This window comes from Leptonychotes weddellii, chromosome 8, assembly GCF_054177405.1.
Source record: "Leptonychotes weddellii isolate Sample4059 chromosome 8, ASM5417740v2, whole genome shotgun sequence".
NCBI classification, from domain to species: domain Eukaryota; kingdom Metazoa; phylum Chordata; class Mammalia; order Carnivora; family Phocidae; genus Leptonychotes; species Leptonychotes weddellii.
The window spans coordinates 16,438,850-16,457,459 of NC_138376.1; the positions used below are offsets into that span (position 1 = coordinate 16,438,850).

The window sequence follows — 18,610 nt, forward strand, 5'->3', positions numbered from 1 at the left end:
CTGCCGGGTGGGGGGCATCTGTCCCCCCTCCCCCATCAGCCCCCAGCACCGTTTCAAACCTGCCTCCACCTGGCCAAGACACCGACCCCTGGGACTCTTAAATACAGATGCTGATGACTATTTTTTTATACTCTTTCCTTACATTTAAGTGTGGGACCAATGTCACGCCATGTGAATTAGTCTGAGGGGCTCCCTGCAGGTGATGGGGGTGTGTATGGGGAGGGTGGTGCAGCGAAGGGAGCCAAACATTCCTTGGAACACTTGAGAATCCAGAAGAAAGAAGGTTCTGGCATCTCGCTCCACCACCAGGACGAGGGGGTGGCTTTCAGCCGGGCCTGCACGTCTGTAACAGCATTTACCCCCACTGTGCAGGTGGAGGACAGGCCCACCCCCAGCAGGGAGGGTGTACCTGCCAGAGCTCACTCGTGTTCCCTGAGGACTAATTCCTGACCTAGATTCCAAACAACCTTGCTCAGACCGAGGAGAGCCTCCACCTGGAGGAAACTGTGAAGTACCACCTTGTCCCGTGGAAAACTCAAGGGAAGCTTTATCCTACCCGCTCAGGCTCCCTCTGCTTTGACCACAGGCAACCCGTGCACTTCCTGGTCCCGAATTTATCCCCTTCGCCTTGTTTTATAACTGCCCATTTCCTTGTTTTCTGACTCGAGGGCCCCATCTCCAACATCACTTTTTTTTCCTTCAAGTCTGGTCAAGTGCCGGGCACACCATCAGCACTCAATCATTTGGATGCATTTTAACTGAAATAATTTAAATCTATTACCTGCCCTTCTTGCATCAAGAAGCCACGTGAGACTGGACAATAACTTTTGATAATGTCTGCCCTCAGCCGCAATGCCAGAGCCACAGTAACCACAGAGCTGTCACCCTTCTGGGCCCAGCCCCCCACGAGCCCGAGACAAGTAATTCACACCCAAGCCTGGGGGCCTCGCCCGCCAGGCTGCTCGCTGCCCCAGCGCCCTCCCTGACGCAGGCGGGCTTGTCCGGGCCTGCGCCTGGGTGATGGGCTCTGCACACCTGAACCGTGGCTGGCTCGAACTCAGAAGGGCCACACACCCCGAACTGCAAAGACTCTGTATGCAGCCAGGAATGCAGAACACATCACTGGCAGTTTTTATACCGATTATGTGTTGACACTGTATTTTGGTATTAGTGCTATAATGAGTGAAAAAGCTTGATCAATCTCGCCTATTTCTTTTTACTTTTTAAAACGTGACCACTAGAAAATTTAAAACACTCTGTCCATCACGTCTGATTCCAAATGCTGGCTCTCCGCCAGCCCCCCTTGTGTAGGGGGCTGCGGATTTGCCGCGGGTCACGTCACAGCACAAGCAACGCCCAGCACTGAGGGCTAGAGCTGCTCCAAGCATCTTCCTGCCTTCCTTTTGCTCTGCGCTAACACACACTTCGTGAACTTGAAACAGGAACGGGGAACAGCCTCGGCATTTACACCAGTTTGGACTTCTCTAACACTTTTTATTAAAGGACAACAGGCACCCTGCCAGCTTTGGGGATTGGGGGGTGGGGCGTGTGTCAGGGCAGGAGAGCGAGAAGCCAACAGCTGTTTTGAGTTACAAACTTTCTGTTTAAACTGGTAGCATCCCACTGTGGTTCTGCTGCCGCTGGGGTTTGCAAATGGAGTCGGTGTCTATTTTAGCTCTGGGTTAACAAGCAGTCTCTCCCACCAGCTACTGTCACAGTTCACTGCCCGGCTGGGCCCTGCTGGCTCCTGCCTGCCCCCATGGCCTCCTCTGATAGCAGGCTATTACGTGCAACAGCAGAGCAGAGAGGAGAAGAGGGAAATTAACTATGTTCTATAATCAAGTCCCTTTGGTTTCCAGATGCAAGCCCCACCACACATCGCAACAGCCCCTAGACAGGGGACGGCTGGCTCACCCCCACACAGGATGCACTGCGGGCACAGCGTCCAGGGGCTCCAGTGGGGTGGAAGGCTGCCAAAAGGGGCTGAGTCCCCAGCAGGCTACAAAGCTCCTCCCGGCGACCCCTCACCAGACAGAAGGCACTATTCCTGAGTGGGCAAGGAAAACAGGCTGGACTTGAGATTCGACTTCCCAGTGCATCTGCCTTGTCACAGCCTTGGGGACATGGCAAGTGAATTACCCATGGAAGTGTGCAGAATGGGACAACCGGTGTCCGATGCACGGCCCATCCCTGCTGCGGAGTAGCAAGCCCAGCCTGTCCCTGGGGCAGGTGCTTATCTGGGAGGCCCCGCTCCAGCGGAGCCCACACCCTCATCCAGGCCACCACGTAAGAAGGGCACACTTGGGCTTCCTCTCTCACGGCTGTAAGCGCTGTTGTGCAGGCATGTGCACCAGCTGCCCGAAAATGTCTCGCCAGAGTCAAATTATTTTCCCTGTAGGATAGGATTCTCTAGAGGGGGGCAAATGGGTCATTCCTAAGATGGTATCGGATCCCAGACTAAAGTATGAAGTGAAATAAAACACACAGAGGAGTTCCGAGATGGGCAGCGCGTTCACTCTCCGTAGCGCCCAGTCGCGTGGCTGTTTGGAAGGAACGCGGGGCAGGGACTGGGGTCCCACGTGCACTTGCTGGCTCTGCCCACGACTCACCACGTGAGGCCTCACCTCTGTTTGCTTGGGTCCTCAGTTGAGAAAGCTATTTCAATATTCACCACCCACCACAAGCCCACATCCTGGGGATGCTGTGGACGTTCACGAAACCGTGAACTTCCCGAATCTCTCAGGACTAGAGGGCCTGCAAAAGGAAGAGCCAAGTGCTTTTTCCTGGTGGACAGAAGGACAGCTGTTAAGAGACCAAACCCTAGAATATAAGGCCTGGAAAGGAACACGGGGATTATGTGGTCCAGCTCCCCTTCGAGGGTCACAGACAGGCGACCGAGGTCCCATATGAGCAGGAGTTCTGACCAGCAGCCCATACCCTCTCCTACGCGGCCAGTGGGCAATTTCGAGATGGGGGAGTTATGAAAAGACAATTTGTAGCACTTCAATGGCTCAGCAGTTTAAACTCTTCATAAATTCTTTTTTCCCCTAATGGAAAAGTGTCAAGCTGATATGATGAAGTATAACGTTATCTGACATGGCTTTAGGTTAATGTACGGTGAGGCTTTTCCCTCGACACAAAAGTCTTCAGCTGGCTCAGACCTCTTCACTCCCCAGTCACAACCCAACACGTGTCCTGAGGGAGGAAAGCTGGTCCATACATCGGCGAGTCCAACAGGTATCCAGACTCCTACTCCCAAGCTGCCTCCCGAAAGCCAGCGCTGTGGTGTGCGTGCGCTCGCCCCTGCTCTGGGAGAAGCTTCAGCCGCACCTTGCAGGACACGACCTTCTGATCATGTCGCTCCCCTGTGGCACCTCGTTCTTCTCAGTGCTTAAAAACCATGGCAGGAGCATTTTAAAAGTGGCAGGTCTGGGGCGCCTGGGTGGCTCAGTCGTTAAGCGTCTGCCTTCGGCTCAGGTCATGATCCCGGGGTCCTGGGATCGAGCCCTACATCGGGCTCCCTGCTCCGCGGGAAGCCTGCTTCTCCCTCTCCCACTCCCCCTGCTTGTGTTTCCTCTCCCTCTGTCTCTCTCTGTCAAATAAATAAATAGAATCTTTAAAAAAAAAAAAAAAAAAGTGGCATGTCTGCCGCAAACATCCCAAGCCTGTCTGCCACTAAGAACACAGGACTTGCTGCCTGATGAGAAAGCTTTGCGAGAAGATGGGGAAGGAAAGCCGAGGGAGCCCCGTCCGCAGCCCTGCCTTGAGCGCTGCTGGAGAGTCCGAGCACCGTGCACTGTCTCTGCCTGGACAGGGGAAGGCCCAGCAAACCCGGAGTCAGCAACCCAGACCATCAGAACATCAGCTCTCAACATTCGCCTATGACGGGCATCACATGGGGCCGAGTGTCCTGCATGAAGTAGAACTCTTCTTACCCCAAAAGGCTTTTTTAGGTTTCTGTGCTACCAGTCCGATCCAGCCGAAACGCCGGTGAGGAGCTGGTATGCCCTTCCGTCCGCAACACACATTCGTGAACAGCTAACAGTCATCGCTAACAAGCGACCCACGTCTTGTGTTACAGAAAATGTGCCTGCTGCTTAAAAGCCCCCCGTCACGGGAGACGCCCTGTGCACGGGGCACTCAGGGCAACTGCTCTGGGGGCCTCGCCAGCAGCAAAAAGGAAGCACAGCGAACCTCGGTGAGCACATCCTGTGGCTCCGGCCACTTTCCTCCTCCTCCTGCCACTTCTCAGCCTGGCTTCCCCGCACCACCCTCCTTTCTCAGTTGCCTGGCTTGTCACCAAACCCAAGGCAAATCCCTTTAGCTCAGTTTGGAGGACCGGGGGGGCGGGGGTTGGGGGGCGGTGAGGATCTGTCCTAAGTCCGAGGACACAGGAGTGAAAAAGAGCTTTCCAGAGGACAGGTGCGTTCCCTTTCTCCTACCTTAGTGGATTATCTGAGTGGGTCTCCATGTGGGTCTCCAGTCCATACTTGCAAACAAACTCCTTGAAGCATATGGGGCAGTGAAACACTTCATCGACCTTCTCCAAGTCACCCGACTGCCCATCTTCCACCATCTTGGGGGAAAAGAAAAAAGTGAAGTCATGAAGGAGGTCTCCCACACGGGTCTGCTTCAGAAAAGAAGCCAATACTCAATCTGGATCTACAGGGAGGCCTCCCTCCTGAGGATTAAGGAGGCCACTGACCAGTCTTTTCATCCATGCAACAAATCCTCACCAAATGCTTCCATCCATCCACCTTCAATCCACTCATCCCTTCAATCCACGCTTATGGAGCACCTAGTATCTGACAGGGACAGAGAATAACAGGAGTCCCTAACACGTAGGAAGCTTCCACTCCAGGTGGAGAAACCAAAAAGCACAGAGCAATGAAATAAGCCCCTCATTTCATGGGGCTCAGTGAGGGGGGCCCACAGAGAAGTGCACACAGGTACGCTTTCCTGCAGACACCTTGCAAAAACAGTGTGGGAAAACACAGGTTAAAAGCTTAGGATGGATGTCTGCCAAGTCCCCAGACTGTGAGTATAAAGACTAGAGGTATTTCTGCCAGGAGTCCCGTGGTTAGGCACATCGGCGTGCGGGGGGGCTGGGGGGAAGTGGCGAGAACCTTTTTAGCAGGTGCTGGGTCTTCCTTCTCTGACTCGGCATCATGACTCAGTTTCCTCTTGGAGGACAGCCGCCGGCGCTTCAGTGGGGATGGGGGGGCCGTAGCTGTAGCACTGTTAGGGTCCTTCTCATGAATCTTCATATGTCTGGAAAGAACACACATACACACACACACACACACACAATGTGATTTGGCAAAAAACTGAGTTGGTTGATTTCTTTTACATTTTTCGTATTATACGTTTAGGTGTTGGTACTTGAATTTTCTTTAAGATAGACGGTAGGATTTATACAGTGATTGCTCTCCTTTTAAAGCCTTCTCTGATCTCCCTGAAGCCCTCCATAAAGCTCTCACAAGCGCTATCCAAAAATGTTGCTCAATGCTTTGCTGTCTGTTGGAAGACATTCATGAACTTCACTGACACTAACGAGATGAAAAAAAACATCTCACTGCCTCTTCTACTTACTCAGACGAAAGGTACTATTTCAGGACACATGATTCTATAAAGAACTCCCAGATACGGCCGGTTCACACATCAAGTGATCACTCTGCATTTACCCCCAGAACCCACCTCGCAAATGCCAGCAGTATGTGTTCGCTCTCCTCTGCTTTCGAAGGCATGCTGGGGGTAAAATCTGAGAAGTGCTAACCCAGCAAATGTCTGGAGTGAACCTAAAAGGCTTTCCATGTTGCGCATGGTGTTACGCGGATTCATAGACAGTGAGGGTAGCTGGGGCAACAGAATGAATAGGTTGCACGTTGCGACCCTAACGTCTGCCAGGCCAGGAACACACGTGTGAGAAAGCATTACATAGAGTCAGTCTGTCTGCCCCAGAAAGAAAGCTTTATGGCTGACCTGACTTAGGTGGCCTTACTTTATCAAGTTCTAAAGCAAACACCCTAAGAACATGGTCCCAAGGGCCATAAGGAGAGAGAGAGAGATTACAGAAAGACAGTCAGTCTCAATTTCCTTCCTTTGTGACATAAAGGGTTTGGTTTTCCTAATGACAATCGTCATCACCATCATCATCTTTGACTGGGGTTAAACTGTGCCAGATGTAGGAATGGAGTCCCAGCTTTTTAGAAAGAGCTCTTTCATTGGATTATCTCACTGGGGAAGCACTGAGGAATGGGGAAAGATGGCGAGGCTTGCAGAAACAGTCCCGTCACACATCCAGAAAGAAGCGCAGCTCAGCTCCTTCTTTAGAGGGGACGGGCCGGGGATGACAAGGCTAAGAAGCCTGCGAACCACAAGCAGGGGCAGAAATTCAGGGGCGTGGGCCAACGGTGCAAAGAGATGGCTGAGATAAAGCCTTTCCCCACCACAACCCTGCCCCGTGCTACCCCGTGTGTGGGGGTGAGACCCTGGGTGTCTCCTGTTCTGTTCTACAGACATACTTTAGGAGGCGGAGGGCCCCCACACTAGCCCTGATCGTCTCTGCCCCGGCCCACAGAACGTCAGCCCAGCCATCCACCAGCACGCTGGATGTGGCCTAGCCCTGGAGGAGATGGGCCTCAGGCCAAACCTCTGTTGTCTGGGTTGGAGGGCTTGGGGTGGGGAGTAGGGGGCCAGTGTGGTGGAGCAGGAAGATTGAAAGGGAGCAAATGGAAAAGAACCACAGACAACCACCATGCCCACATCCACCTAATTTCTTGCTGAGCTTATCCAGATGATGCTTTATTGTTAGTTCTTGGGTCACCCGAAGCCCCAGGAAAGTTCCTGGGAACCAAGCGCCTCCTTCTAAGTATTCCCTTCTATTCCAAGCTGATTGAGATTTACAGACTACTCACTATGTATTTAGACGGAAAAAGGAAAACGCTAGCAAGTTTCTTTTGATATTTACTGTATCACATATTCCAGTTTTAGAAATGCAAAAAAAAATGTTTAAAGCACCTACAAACTGAGGAAGTACGAAAAGTTCTATGGGATGTAAATTAGCACCAAACCCTGTCAATAAATCGTTCAGAAATTAAGTTAAAGATGAATACCTTCTCTACAGCCGATAGGTGACTTGAGCCCATGAACATGAGGCCACAAATAACCTCAGAGAATACTGGAACTCTGAGACTGACAACCGTTAAGCAGCTCACTAGCTCACTTCAAGCTACGCCTTTTCTATCATAGGATCCGCATTTTTACAAAGCGATGCTTTTATTATCTAGTTCTGGAATGTGTGACCGAAGCTGTTTCCACAGAGTAGAGGATGAGGAAGGACAACAGTGAGCACACAGAGAGGACCTGGTGGGAAGTTTACAGATTCTCATTTCTACTCTGCAGACGAGGCCACGCAAGTGTGGAGAGGTTGACATGCCCGGGGCCCACACGGCCACGACAGACCCAGGTGTGCCCACTGAGGAGCCTGGGCTTCCCCTCCCCAGGCTGCTTCCTAAGGCCAAGCCTTTGATCTACATTTTGGAACCTCAGGGCTCCAGCCTGACCCTGGACACTTCCTCTCTGAGTGACTGTAGTCCAAGGCCTAGCACCTGGTACCAAGCTCTAGCCAGACATCAAGAGAATGAAAGAGATCATTCCCCGCCCCCAGTCCTGCCTCTGTCTTATTCTGAAAAACTGGGGCTGCCCTTTAGCTGCATCGTTGCTAAAGGCAGGAAAAGGAGACCAGATCAAAGCAGTCTCAAAGGGCTTGGTGGCAAGCACGTCAACCCACTCCAGTTCTCCGACTGAGGCCTTTGGAGCCTCAGGTTCAAAGCTTCAGCATGCTCCCTTCTGGGGTTCAATCTCTGGTTGCTGGCCAAGACATGGGGAGTTTCCAATCTCTTCGGCAACATGGTGACCAACAGCTGCAGGCTCATGAACTCAACTCAGTCAAGAGTTCAGCTGCCAGGGTCTGGGAACCTCAGCCGTTTCTGAAGTTGGATGTGATCTGGAGTTGAGATTCCATCTAACCTGACCCCTTCCCTTCTTCCCGGGGCTCCGGCAGTAGGAGTGACAACATTAACCGTCCACTTCCTCCCGAACGCTCACAGGAAGTGGGGCGTGTCACCAAAATGAGCCAGTAATGGCCTCTTCCTCACAGAGTGTGGCCAAAGCAGACAGGGGGGCTGGCGGGGAGGGCAATTCTAGGTCTCCTCTTTAGAAGGCTTGGGTCTGTTTTTCTGTCAGGTTTTATTTCAAGGACAAATGCTTCTCATTTCCCTGTACCCTAAGAACCAGTAAACTACAACGAGCCTCAGAACTGGCAGGGAGTTGAGGTGCTAGCCAGCCTCCCCCTCAGCACGCCGGACAGATCGGCATTTCATGATGCTTCAACACTTTTCCATTTGCAACGATGCTAAATATTAAAACCATCTTTCCCATGTTGAGCCAAAAATCCCATCCTTCCTTTAAATGTCTATCTGTCCTCGAGGGCAACATCGAATCAAGTCTACATTCTCTCCGAGACGGCAGCTCTTCAATTAATTCAAGAGGACTACTGTGTTTCTCGGAAGTCTCTCTTCCCCAAACTGGACAACTCCGGCTCTTCCAGCCAGCCCCCGCAGGCTCTGCTCTCAACGCTGCTGAATTATACCGGTCACTCCTAACCTTGGGATGCGCCCCGGTATGTGGATATCCTTTCTGCCACGCTGGATCAGAAGGAGCGGCAATCTGGATGTGGTCTGAGGGTGCAGGGCGCGGGACTGGGGCGACCACCTCTGCAGGTGGCGTAAACAGAGCTGGGGTTCCTGCGTGCGTGTTCAACAGGGATGTCACACGCTCAGTTCCAACTAAGATCCCCGTGACTTCTTCACTCCAACTGCCATCGAGCCCGTCTCCTCTACTCTACACTCGAGCACTTTCCAACTTTTCATCTGCCAGACTGGCAGGGATGAGAAATGAGCAGAGTTAGTGTGGCTCTCACACTGGTGATGGGAGTAAAAATGGTAATGACCTTTCTGCAACGCGGCTGAGCAACACGGAGCAGAATTTTAAGTATGTGTGCCCTTTACCCCAGTAATTCCACTTCCAGAAATTTGTCTTGAAGATTAAGAGTTGAACAAATGTGCAAGCATTTACGCACAAGGACTGAGGTACCTTTATAACTCAGGGATGGGTAACACTGCAAAAAACATCCAAGACGACAGCATTTTCAACCGGCTGGTCTTACTATTTTAAACGGATACCTCCCTGATTTCCCTCTGGCCCTGCTCCCATGCCTTCTCTACCCCACAGCCAGACCGAGCTTCTAAAACACAGCTCGCTATGTCATACCACTGCCCTGCTCGCAGGCCTCTCTGACAGTTCCCTTCCTAGAACTGAATGTGGCCTCGGCCTATTTCTCAGGCCTCATTTGTTGGCGCCCTATCCTGATCTCAAGGCCCTCGCAGACATACTGGTTCTCTCTGGGAGAGAGGACCCAGGGCTGGTACACTCGCTGTCCCTTCTGGCTCGGCTGCTCTACCTCAGGACCCTAGGGCTGGTGCCGGCCATTCAAGCTCCACGGCAAGTGTCCCACCGCACTCACGCAGAGGCTCCCAAGCCCACCACCCTGCTTTACCTTCCTCACAGAACATACCAGAAACTGAAAATACTGTGTATTTCACTTGTTTGTCTCCTCGGCCTCAATCAAAAATAAGTTTCATCACGGCCTTGTCTCTCTCGTTCTCTGCACCGGCCCTAGGTGCACATACTAGGTAGTGGATAAATATCTGCCAATGGCTGAATGGCCGGACAGACGAATGCATGAAGGACATGCAGAAAACCTGTCCACTTGCACTATCACTCCAACCACGTCCTCAGCCTCCAAGAAACCTCATAATTAATACCCTTACTAGGGTTTAATGTGAGCAAACTCGATAGGAGATTGTAAACAGTGCTGTGATAAAGGCACTTTAATGAAAAACACCAAAAGATGAAAACTGAGAACCCGCACGAATTTCCCCCATTATTGGTACGAATCTGTGTTCGTGCATTCAAAAGTCCACTTACATTCACAGTAAGCTGCTTTTGGCACAAAATTCTAGAATTTTCCTTCAGAGGCATGTCACTTCAATCGTAGAAATCCTGCCACACCATGGTCTAAGGAAGGAATGTTATCAGAACTCTTTGAGGATTCAAGTGAAGTTTTCTCCCATTTGTAACACCGGGGCTGGGGGCGGGGGTTGGGGGGGTGGGGGAGGAGGTTTCTATAGTAATGAACAAAAACAAATATTGCAGATGTTTTTTAAAGTAGAAAAAAAAAAAAATCTAAATCCGAGTACTTTTTAGTACTGATAGGGGCCTGCTTTGAATTTTGGCATGGATGCTGGTTTTCAACTCAAATATTCCTCTTGTAAATGTAATCCTTTATTTTCTAAAATGTAAAAAGACCCAGTTTAGCTACAGTGGGCTGTTCGTAAGAATACCGAACGCATCACAGCTAAACAAATACATCTTGTACAAGAGTTGAATGCCAATCTCATAACTCAGCAGAGACAGACCAATTCCTAAAGCATACCCCTTTCTTCCTCCCTGAACTTCCTCACCTCCAGCTCTCCAAATACAGGACCTTTCTGCTCACCTTTCTTCGGTATGTAAGTCTACAGATTTGGAAATGAAGGTAAACTCTTACCACTCGAGCACTGGCTTGCTCAGAGCAGCAAGTGGGCATTCGGGTAGATGACAAAGCAAATGTGGGTGGGACGATGGTGTAATAGAGAGACCATGTGAGGGCAGTGAAGTCTTGGGGGCGATCTTGAGCACTGAGACAGTGTAGATATATCCCAGCTCTACCATTCAGCACCCAGGGAGACACCACAAGTTACCCCGACTACCTCACCTTCAGTTTCCACATGTGTAAAATGAGGACCAATCGGCCAGTCTCAAGCTGTGGTCCTCAGACCAGAAGCAATGGCACCAGCCAGAAGCTTGTCACAAAAGCTAGTTCTCAGGCCTGCAGACTCAGAGACTCGGGGCCAGGGCCCAGTACCCCGGGTTTCCACAAGCCCTCCAGGTGACACTCACGTCTGCTCAAGTGTGAGAACCAGTGGATCACAGTTCACTTCTTCAACTCTTCATCCTGGTCACAGGCTCGGTGAACCACCTGAGAGGAATGTCACCATTGTGGGGATAGAGCATTACACGACTCCCAGGCTCACACTGCAATATACCTGCAGACCCTGCACAAGTTTTCAGGCATAAATACGTAACGAGAACAGTGACGAAATTTAACATCCTCAAAATTATTTTGGGGGTCAAATCCTTTGGACAACTCTCAACAAGTTTAAAGGATCACCCACTGGAAGGTGTCCTCGTGGCACGTCTCAAACACCGTTCACGTTCTTCCATAGCTACTTTACCCCATTTACCTGAGAAGGTCAAGGTTCAGGCAAGATCTAGACCCTTCTGGTATTTGCTAACTTCTGCTTAATTTCTTCATAGGTTTTATTAACCCAGGAGCTGAATTATTTGATCCTCTGAGCGAACGGCATCATAAGGAAGGTCACTCAGCACACAGGACACAAAACATACACAAACAGAACTCAGCCCTGCTTGGGGGGGTGGGGTGTGCGCCAAACTGAAGCCGACAGGCTCCAACAGGTTTTTGCAGCCTGATGATAGATCTATCCCCATTCCTACCGGTGCTCGCTTTGCTTTTCCAACAAAGTCTTGTGACAGCCAAAAGAGGGGATGAATCAGATTAACAAGCATCACCGCTCCACAACCTACATTTTGGGCCAAAGAAAAGTCAGCCTCCAGAAAGATTCCTGCCGGTCTCTGTAACAGACGGCCAGGGCAGGGGTTTGAGGGTGGAGAGCTGTGAGTGATGCCTGCAAGTCCATCCGGGCCTGCGCCAGCACCTGAGGACCGGGGAGGGCAGTGCAAGACAGAGGTGGACGAGGGGCCGGGGAGGGGCTGGTAAGGCTTCAAGCATCCGCCTCCCAGGGTGATTGCACGTCTGAGCTCAGAGCCACCTTCTAGTAATTCGGGTGTTGTTCAGGCTCAGTCATGCCGATCCAGAAGGCAGGTCACACCAGCTGTGCCTGGGTGTGGAGGAAGGTCTGACGGCGGTGGATGGAAGCAGCCTCGAAAACTCCAGAAGTCAGCCTCCGGTGGGGCGTGTGCCTCAGAGAGGCGTTTCCCTGCTGTCCTCAGGCCGGCTGTGGGGACACCTACTGCGGGCTGCTCCCAGAGCTCTCGGGACGCTTCTGCTCAAGCGCTCGCATCCTGCGTGCACGCGCACACGCACGCGCACCCCCGCAGCCGGCGACACTCCACGTCCTCGGACGTGGGCCGCGTGACCTGCGGACGCTGCAACAGAGGGAGGTTTGCACCTGAGTCCTCACGCGAGCTTTACTCCTCCCCGCAGTTGCCTCCGCGCGCTGACTTCAAAGACCACATCCCCTGTCAGCTTTCTCCACGAACTCCTCTTCCCCGGCAAGAAGCGGGGAGACGCATCCCAAGGGCACAGAACGTCTCTCCCCCTGTGGACTGCAGCCTGGCACGCCGCATAGATGGGAACAGTACGGAAAGTCAAGGAACCCTAACTGAAAGTAGGAGGTACTAGGAGTCCGGGTCCCTGTTGCTCATGACAGTTGCCTGTGAAGTTTCTACCTCTCCACTGCTCCTCAGCCCACAGCCGACTCAGGGGTACAGTCCTGGCTGACCCCCAATTTCTGCTCTGCTGTCTCTGGGCTCCCCTGCAGTAGTGGAGAAGGCACCTTCTTCTCCATCCTCCTCTCATGCAAAACCCTAGTACGAACACTTCCTCCCGGATGGACAGAGCTGGGTTATGATGCCTGAGGAGGAGGTTTCCCTCAAAGGCCACTATCTCTCCGCCATCCTTCAGGGAGGAGGAAAGGCAACCTTCTGGCTACTACAGTCCTTTCCCCCTACCTTCCGTACTGATACTGGAAGCCGCTGACCTCAGAACAGAATCGAGGTACGACATTCTCCAGTTATTGACGGTTTACTTGGAAAACAGAGGGCCCTTCACGGCTCATTCTAAAGCTCCTTCCCCTAGTGTTCAAATACACTGTAGGGGAGCTTGGCAGTTGGCCCATGTCAATAAAATCAACCTTTGCAAAATCTTTATTCTAGACCCTGTTCCTAAGCAGGTTCTTTGGATCAGTACACCTTAAACCCCCTTGTACTTTTCCTTTCCTTTGCCTGCCCTTGTTTTGCTAAAATAATTTATTTGTTAGAACATTCTCTATATGTTACTTGGCTCCCTGGATTCCTGTGTATAATACCCACGAAGACACACAGTACATATTTCCATATAAAATCACTGATTCCTAAAAAACAAAAGATCTCAGAGGCTGAATGTGCTGACCTCTCTCCCACCCAGAGAGAACTCTCATTCACGCAGAGCTGAAACTGGCCTGCCTGGGCTGACCCTGTGTTAAACCAGGAAACAATAAGTAGAAAGTTACCACTTTCCCACCTGATGGTCCCTTAGATCTTTTAGGGCAGCCACCATGTTGTAATGGACTCTTCCCCTTGTCTGGGCTAACCACCCTCCATTTCTTCAACCCTCCTAGACGGCCCAAGGTCCCAATCCCAGGAGAGACTCCCATATCTGCAGCCTTTGGTGATGGAGCCCACCTGAAGTTGACATTCCTGAAGTGCAGCCCGGAGCCATTACCTCTGAGGGAAGCAATCACCACCCACCTCCACCCCACCCTGCAGATGATGCCTTTCTGCAGCGAACGGCTAAAAATCTACAGTCAAGCCAATCCCCCGTCCTGACTGTCATGGTAGACTTGAAAGGTGGTCACCAGACCCTTTTCTCACTTCAGCCCTGAAGGGAGTTAGCTTTAGCTTTCTTTCTTAAAGACGGTAGCACCTAGTTATTCACATCCGTTTTCTTTTTGCAGAGGAGGAAGAGATGACTATCTCCACAATAAGGCAGTGCCAACTCACTGCTGGCTAATCCTCAGCCTCTTCCAAAAGAGGAACAGGAAATGCTTAGGCTGAGCTGTTCACGATGGCCCGCCACATGCCACAGAGGGAAATGGAAGGTGTGGGTGGTGGGTACAGAGAAGGAGCATGGGGAAAAGGCAAGTCACCACCACTATGGGGACACCATATTGTATTCTTCAGGGGCCAGGGAGAAACAGCCGAGAAGGAAAGGGGGACCAAGATCACGTTGGGTCCAATGTGAGAGGGAAAGAAAAGATGAACATAGATGAACCCAAGGAGAACAATCACCTGCAAAACCCAGCTAGGCAACAGAGCCCCTTCTCCGCGAAGGCATCCGTTCCTCATCACCTTGCATCTCCAATGGGATGAATGTGGTACACATGGGCCTCTGCTTGCCAGAGGTGACCCAAATCCCCAAACGATGTGCTGCAAGGGAGAGTGGAACACCGCTCTACCCACAGGAACCCAGCTTCCAGTCTCAGCTGAACCTGTGACATCGCACACCTCCATTTTCCTGCCTGTAAAACTGCAACAGTCCTCTCTTGTGAGCTGGGTTATATAAGCACGAAGAGTAAGAATTAAGTGCTGACACTACACACCAATACCTATTATGCAACCGAATCTCTCGTGTAAGGAAATACAAACTCTCTCCTGACTGAAGACCAACAAGCTCTCTATCAAACCTAAGCCCCAAAGGTGGCCGAGGAGAAAGGCCCTTTGGCACACACTCATGCCCAGAGCAGGTGAGCGGAGATTCGGTGTGATGAATTCCTATGCTAAGATTTCTGTGCTGCTTGTTCACTTTTTAGTGGGGGGCGGGGTTCGGTGGGAGACAGAATTTGCTGCTAATCACCTTCCTTAACAAATCAGAAAAACGTTGACAGTGAGTGGGCACGTTTCGATGTTTGCTAGCACCAGCTTGTTCAGCCCAAACAGGTTGGACAGGTTGAATATTTAAACAAAGGCGGAAAAATGCAAGGTATAAAGCACGAGGTGCAGAGCTGCAGGTTGAAGTCTGTGTGATCTAACGCTGGCAGGCAGGCCCGCTCTCCTCCCCCAACTCCTTCCTCACTTTGCTACTTTCATATTATAGAACTAAGTGTGACGCACGCTCAGAATCTGTTCGCAGTTGTCGGGACATCAGCAGAGGGCAGGGTGGGAGAGGAGGAGGGCGCGCAGCGGGGTCTGGAGCAGAGGCTCCTCATCCTACCCCCAGCAAACACATACCTTACCTTCTGTGACCTCATTTCTAGCTCTCACAATTGCCAGGCCGTTCAAGTGTGGGCAAGCACGGATGCTCCAGAATTTGATGCCATTCACCACTTTTACCTGGTGCAACTGAGCTTTCAAAATATTTCAACGAGATAGGTCAAAAATCCCACGGTGCCTGCATTCAAAGGAAACTTCTTTTGCGTCTGCTCAAATCTCTAAAACCAAATATCACCTCTGCCAAAATAGGAGCAAACCTAAATTATGAACATTAGCATCCAGCTGGCTGAACGATAATGAACTCCTTAATTATGAAGCAGATCATAAATTTGAGAAACGGGGACAGGATGAAAAAGGCTTTCACATCCCCACACTTGCAGGCTTTTGGTCTGCCCTCTTCGGTATAACCGAACTTTACCTGGTCCTCAGGAGAAAAACGCTGAATAAAAAGTGAGCACCAGCTGCGAGTACATTTTTCAAAAATCCTTTCAAAAAAATAAGCTATGCTCATTGTTAAGGGGTATTAGAAAAGAAAAAACAAACACAAAGTAGAAGGGAAAATGTTTTAGAGAATGTCAGTCAAACATAAAACAGGCTTTGCAAGGGACTGTCAATTGAAATGGGTCTACTTTCAGCTTTGCTATTTTCTTATGTTTTTTACTTTATTTGAAGAATAAAATTCTGTGACAAATCACTCTGGCCTGCAGTGGTAGCCTTCTGCTATTTGCCGATTTCCAAAACGTCAAAGTAAGAATTCTGAAAAGAACCACAGACTCTTATCAAATGGTGCAAATCCACACACAAAAAAAACCAGAAAAACACCACAAAACAAGCAATCCTCCCCACCCCCCAAAGAAGGGTTCAAATAATCATGGGGATTTGCACAATTCAGAAAAGAAAATTCAGGCCTATGGCACACAGCTGTTCTACAAAATAACCCTCTCAGACTGTCAGGTTCTTAGATGGCAGCTTGTGGTACCCTCGTGGTAGAAGGTCACAGTCTCTCTTCTTGGTTTGGTAAACACACATGCTTATGAGCATGCAGAAGGAACTGGGGGGGTTAAGTTTCCTAAGAGAGAAGAGAAAGGAAGGGAACCACAATTTGTCGAACATTTATGTGAGCCAGGGGCTTGGGTATTTATTACAGCACTTAATACTCATGATGACAAACTCGAGAGCAGAACGTCGCTCCGTTAAAGATGAAGAAACGGAGGTGCTCTCTGCCATTCTGCAGAGCATCCTTTATCGACACCAGCCAGAGAGGAAGGAAGAGCTCTCAGAGGACACACAGAGAGGATGTCTTTATACAAACCACTACTGTATTTAAAATAAAGGCACACAGGTTTCACTTCCAGCTGATGCGATGTAAAGAAAGGGCTAAGAGCGTTTAAATATAATCACACAATAAACTCACCTGGTGAAAGCTTAATAATGCTACCGGGGGAAACTGGGAAGTCGGACAATTTGCTGTGATACATAGATTTGTCAATGTTGACGCTCAAGGGGAAAATCTTGGGCCTCTTAATGATGTGGACTCACGAAGAGAATGAAAAGCATATTAAGAGGCATGATCAGGGAATGGAGTATTACATTTACATGGTTTTTTTTTCTAGTTAAAAAGAAAAATGTTGCGGGGCGCCTGGGTGGCTCAGTCGTTAAGCGTCTGCCTTCGGCTCAGGTCGTGATCCCAGGGTCCTGGGATCGAGCCCCGCATCGGGCTCCCTCTTCAGCGGGAAGCCTGCTTCTCCCTCTCCCCCTCCCCCTGCTTGTGTTCCTGCTCTCGTTGTGTGTCTCTGTCAAATAAATAAAATCTTTAAAAAAAAAAAAAGAAAAATGTTGCAACCCGGTTCAAGAAGAGCTTTCTAGACTACACTCGAAGTAGGTCTGACTATTTCAGTACCCACAGTACTGAGACAGATGAAAACTGCCTCGATACCCAAGTACTACCATCATGAAAGCACCAGATAGTCACCCACCACCACCAAATGTAAGTGGTCCTGTGTCCAGCACAGATCACACCTTCCCATTATGCTGACTGCGTACACACCATTAAACTCTCCGCAAACCCCTCAACTACCTTTGTAGAGAGCTGCTCGCATGGTCATAGAGCATTTATCATCTTCTAAGTGGAACTGAATGTGTTAAGATTTCTAAGCATCCCCTAAAGAGATTTTCTTCTGATTTGTCTTTCCCTCAAGGGAAAGATATTTAATTGTAGATAACTGAAACGTCATTACATAATCATTTTTTCCCCCTTCTTTCCTTCATTTTAGAGAAGGGGGGAGGGACAGAAAGAGACTCTTAGGCAGGCTCCACGCCCAGCGTGGAGCCCGACACAGGGCTTGATCCCACAACCCCAAGAGATCACAACTTGAGCCAAAATCAAGAGTTGGATGCTCAACTGACTGAGCCACCCAGGTGCCCCATTTCCTACTTTTTAATAGAAAAAAAATTCACATAGTCCTGAGTAGGGTGACCCCCAGATTTTTATCCTACAAATTATTTCTTCCCATGGGACCAGATACCTTTCTTCTTTCATAGGAATAGGTCAGGGAAGTGCATACCTGGTGATTAAGACTTGTTTTAAGATGTGACTAGCTGAACCTCTGAGTGCCCACCTCCACTCTGGAGAAACAGCAAGTCCCAAAACTAGTTCTAGGGTGTCCTCAGAAACTCATTATTACCGTGACTGAAGTTCACAGGGCCCTTCCTCTTGCTGGACTCTGAGGGTAAAGAAGTGACTGTCCCCTTCCAAGACACTGTCCTATCCCTGCTCCTTCTGTCCTTAAATGCTGGCCACCTGTTCAGATACCCAAGTTCACTTGTGCATGCCAAGGGCTGGCTCCGCCTAAGCATCTGAGAGTAGTGTGCTAAATTCAGAGTCTCTGTGGTCTCATTTGTCATGGAGCAGGTCACATTTCTGTGCAGCGAACGTTTTCTTCCAGCATCATGGGAACACATAAGCCTCTGTTCCTGAAGACTGTCCATTATCCAGTGGCATCCTCGGGGTCTATGTCTCCTGTACTTAGCAACAGCAAAAGTCATGCCCGCTGCAGTAGGAAAGCAAGCTGGTGCCAGAACAACTAGATGACGTTCCGGGGATTTCCCTGCCTCATGTTCGTCCTTCCACGACACGGCCGGCAGGGACCACATAACCCTGCTCTTTGGTGAATGAATGGCGAAGCCAGGTAGGAAAGCCTGCTCCCGCCAGGGTCTTCGCCGTGTCTGAAACGGAACACGTACTCCACAGCTCTCTTTGCAGCTTAAAGGTCTATAGTTCGTAAAATCAGGAGCAAAGTGGAAATTAATTTCCTATTTTCCCAAGGCAATTACGGTCTGGCAAAAGAAAGACACCCATCTCAGAGTAAGATTTCTTCCAAAGGAGATCCGTTTCCAATCTACTCTTTCAAATATCATCACTTCTTCATAGCTCTGA

General features: G+C 50.2%; 1 protein-coding gene and 1 long non-coding RNA gene across 9 annotated transcripts in view; both read right to left on the bottom strand.

Moving 5' to 3' along the window:
• The window catches only part of RREB1 (ras responsive element binding protein 1), a 176,547-nt gene that overhangs the window by 31,515 nt on the left and 126,422 nt on the right, over positions 1 to 18,610 (bottom strand). For all 8 annotated transcript variants that reach the window (XM_081827716.1, XM_081827715.1, XM_081827717.1 and 5 more), the window contains 2 exons: positions 5,127 to 5,271; positions 4,443 to 4,576 (listed from right to left, as the gene is read on the bottom strand). In XM_081827716.1, coding sequence (XP_081683842.1) covers positions 4,443 to 4,576; positions 5,127 to 5,271 — 279 coding nt within the window. The remainder of the gene's footprint in view (positions 1 to 4,442; positions 4,577 to 5,126; positions 5,272 to 18,610) is intronic.
• LOC145722956 (uncharacterized) lies at positions 7,055 to 16,825 on the bottom strand. Its single transcript, XR_014147534.1, has 2 exons — positions 11,065 to 16,825; positions 7,055 to 10,140 (listed from the first exon to the last, which is right to left on the bottom strand). It is a non-coding gene; the product is annotated as an uncharacterized LOC145722956 (long non-coding RNA).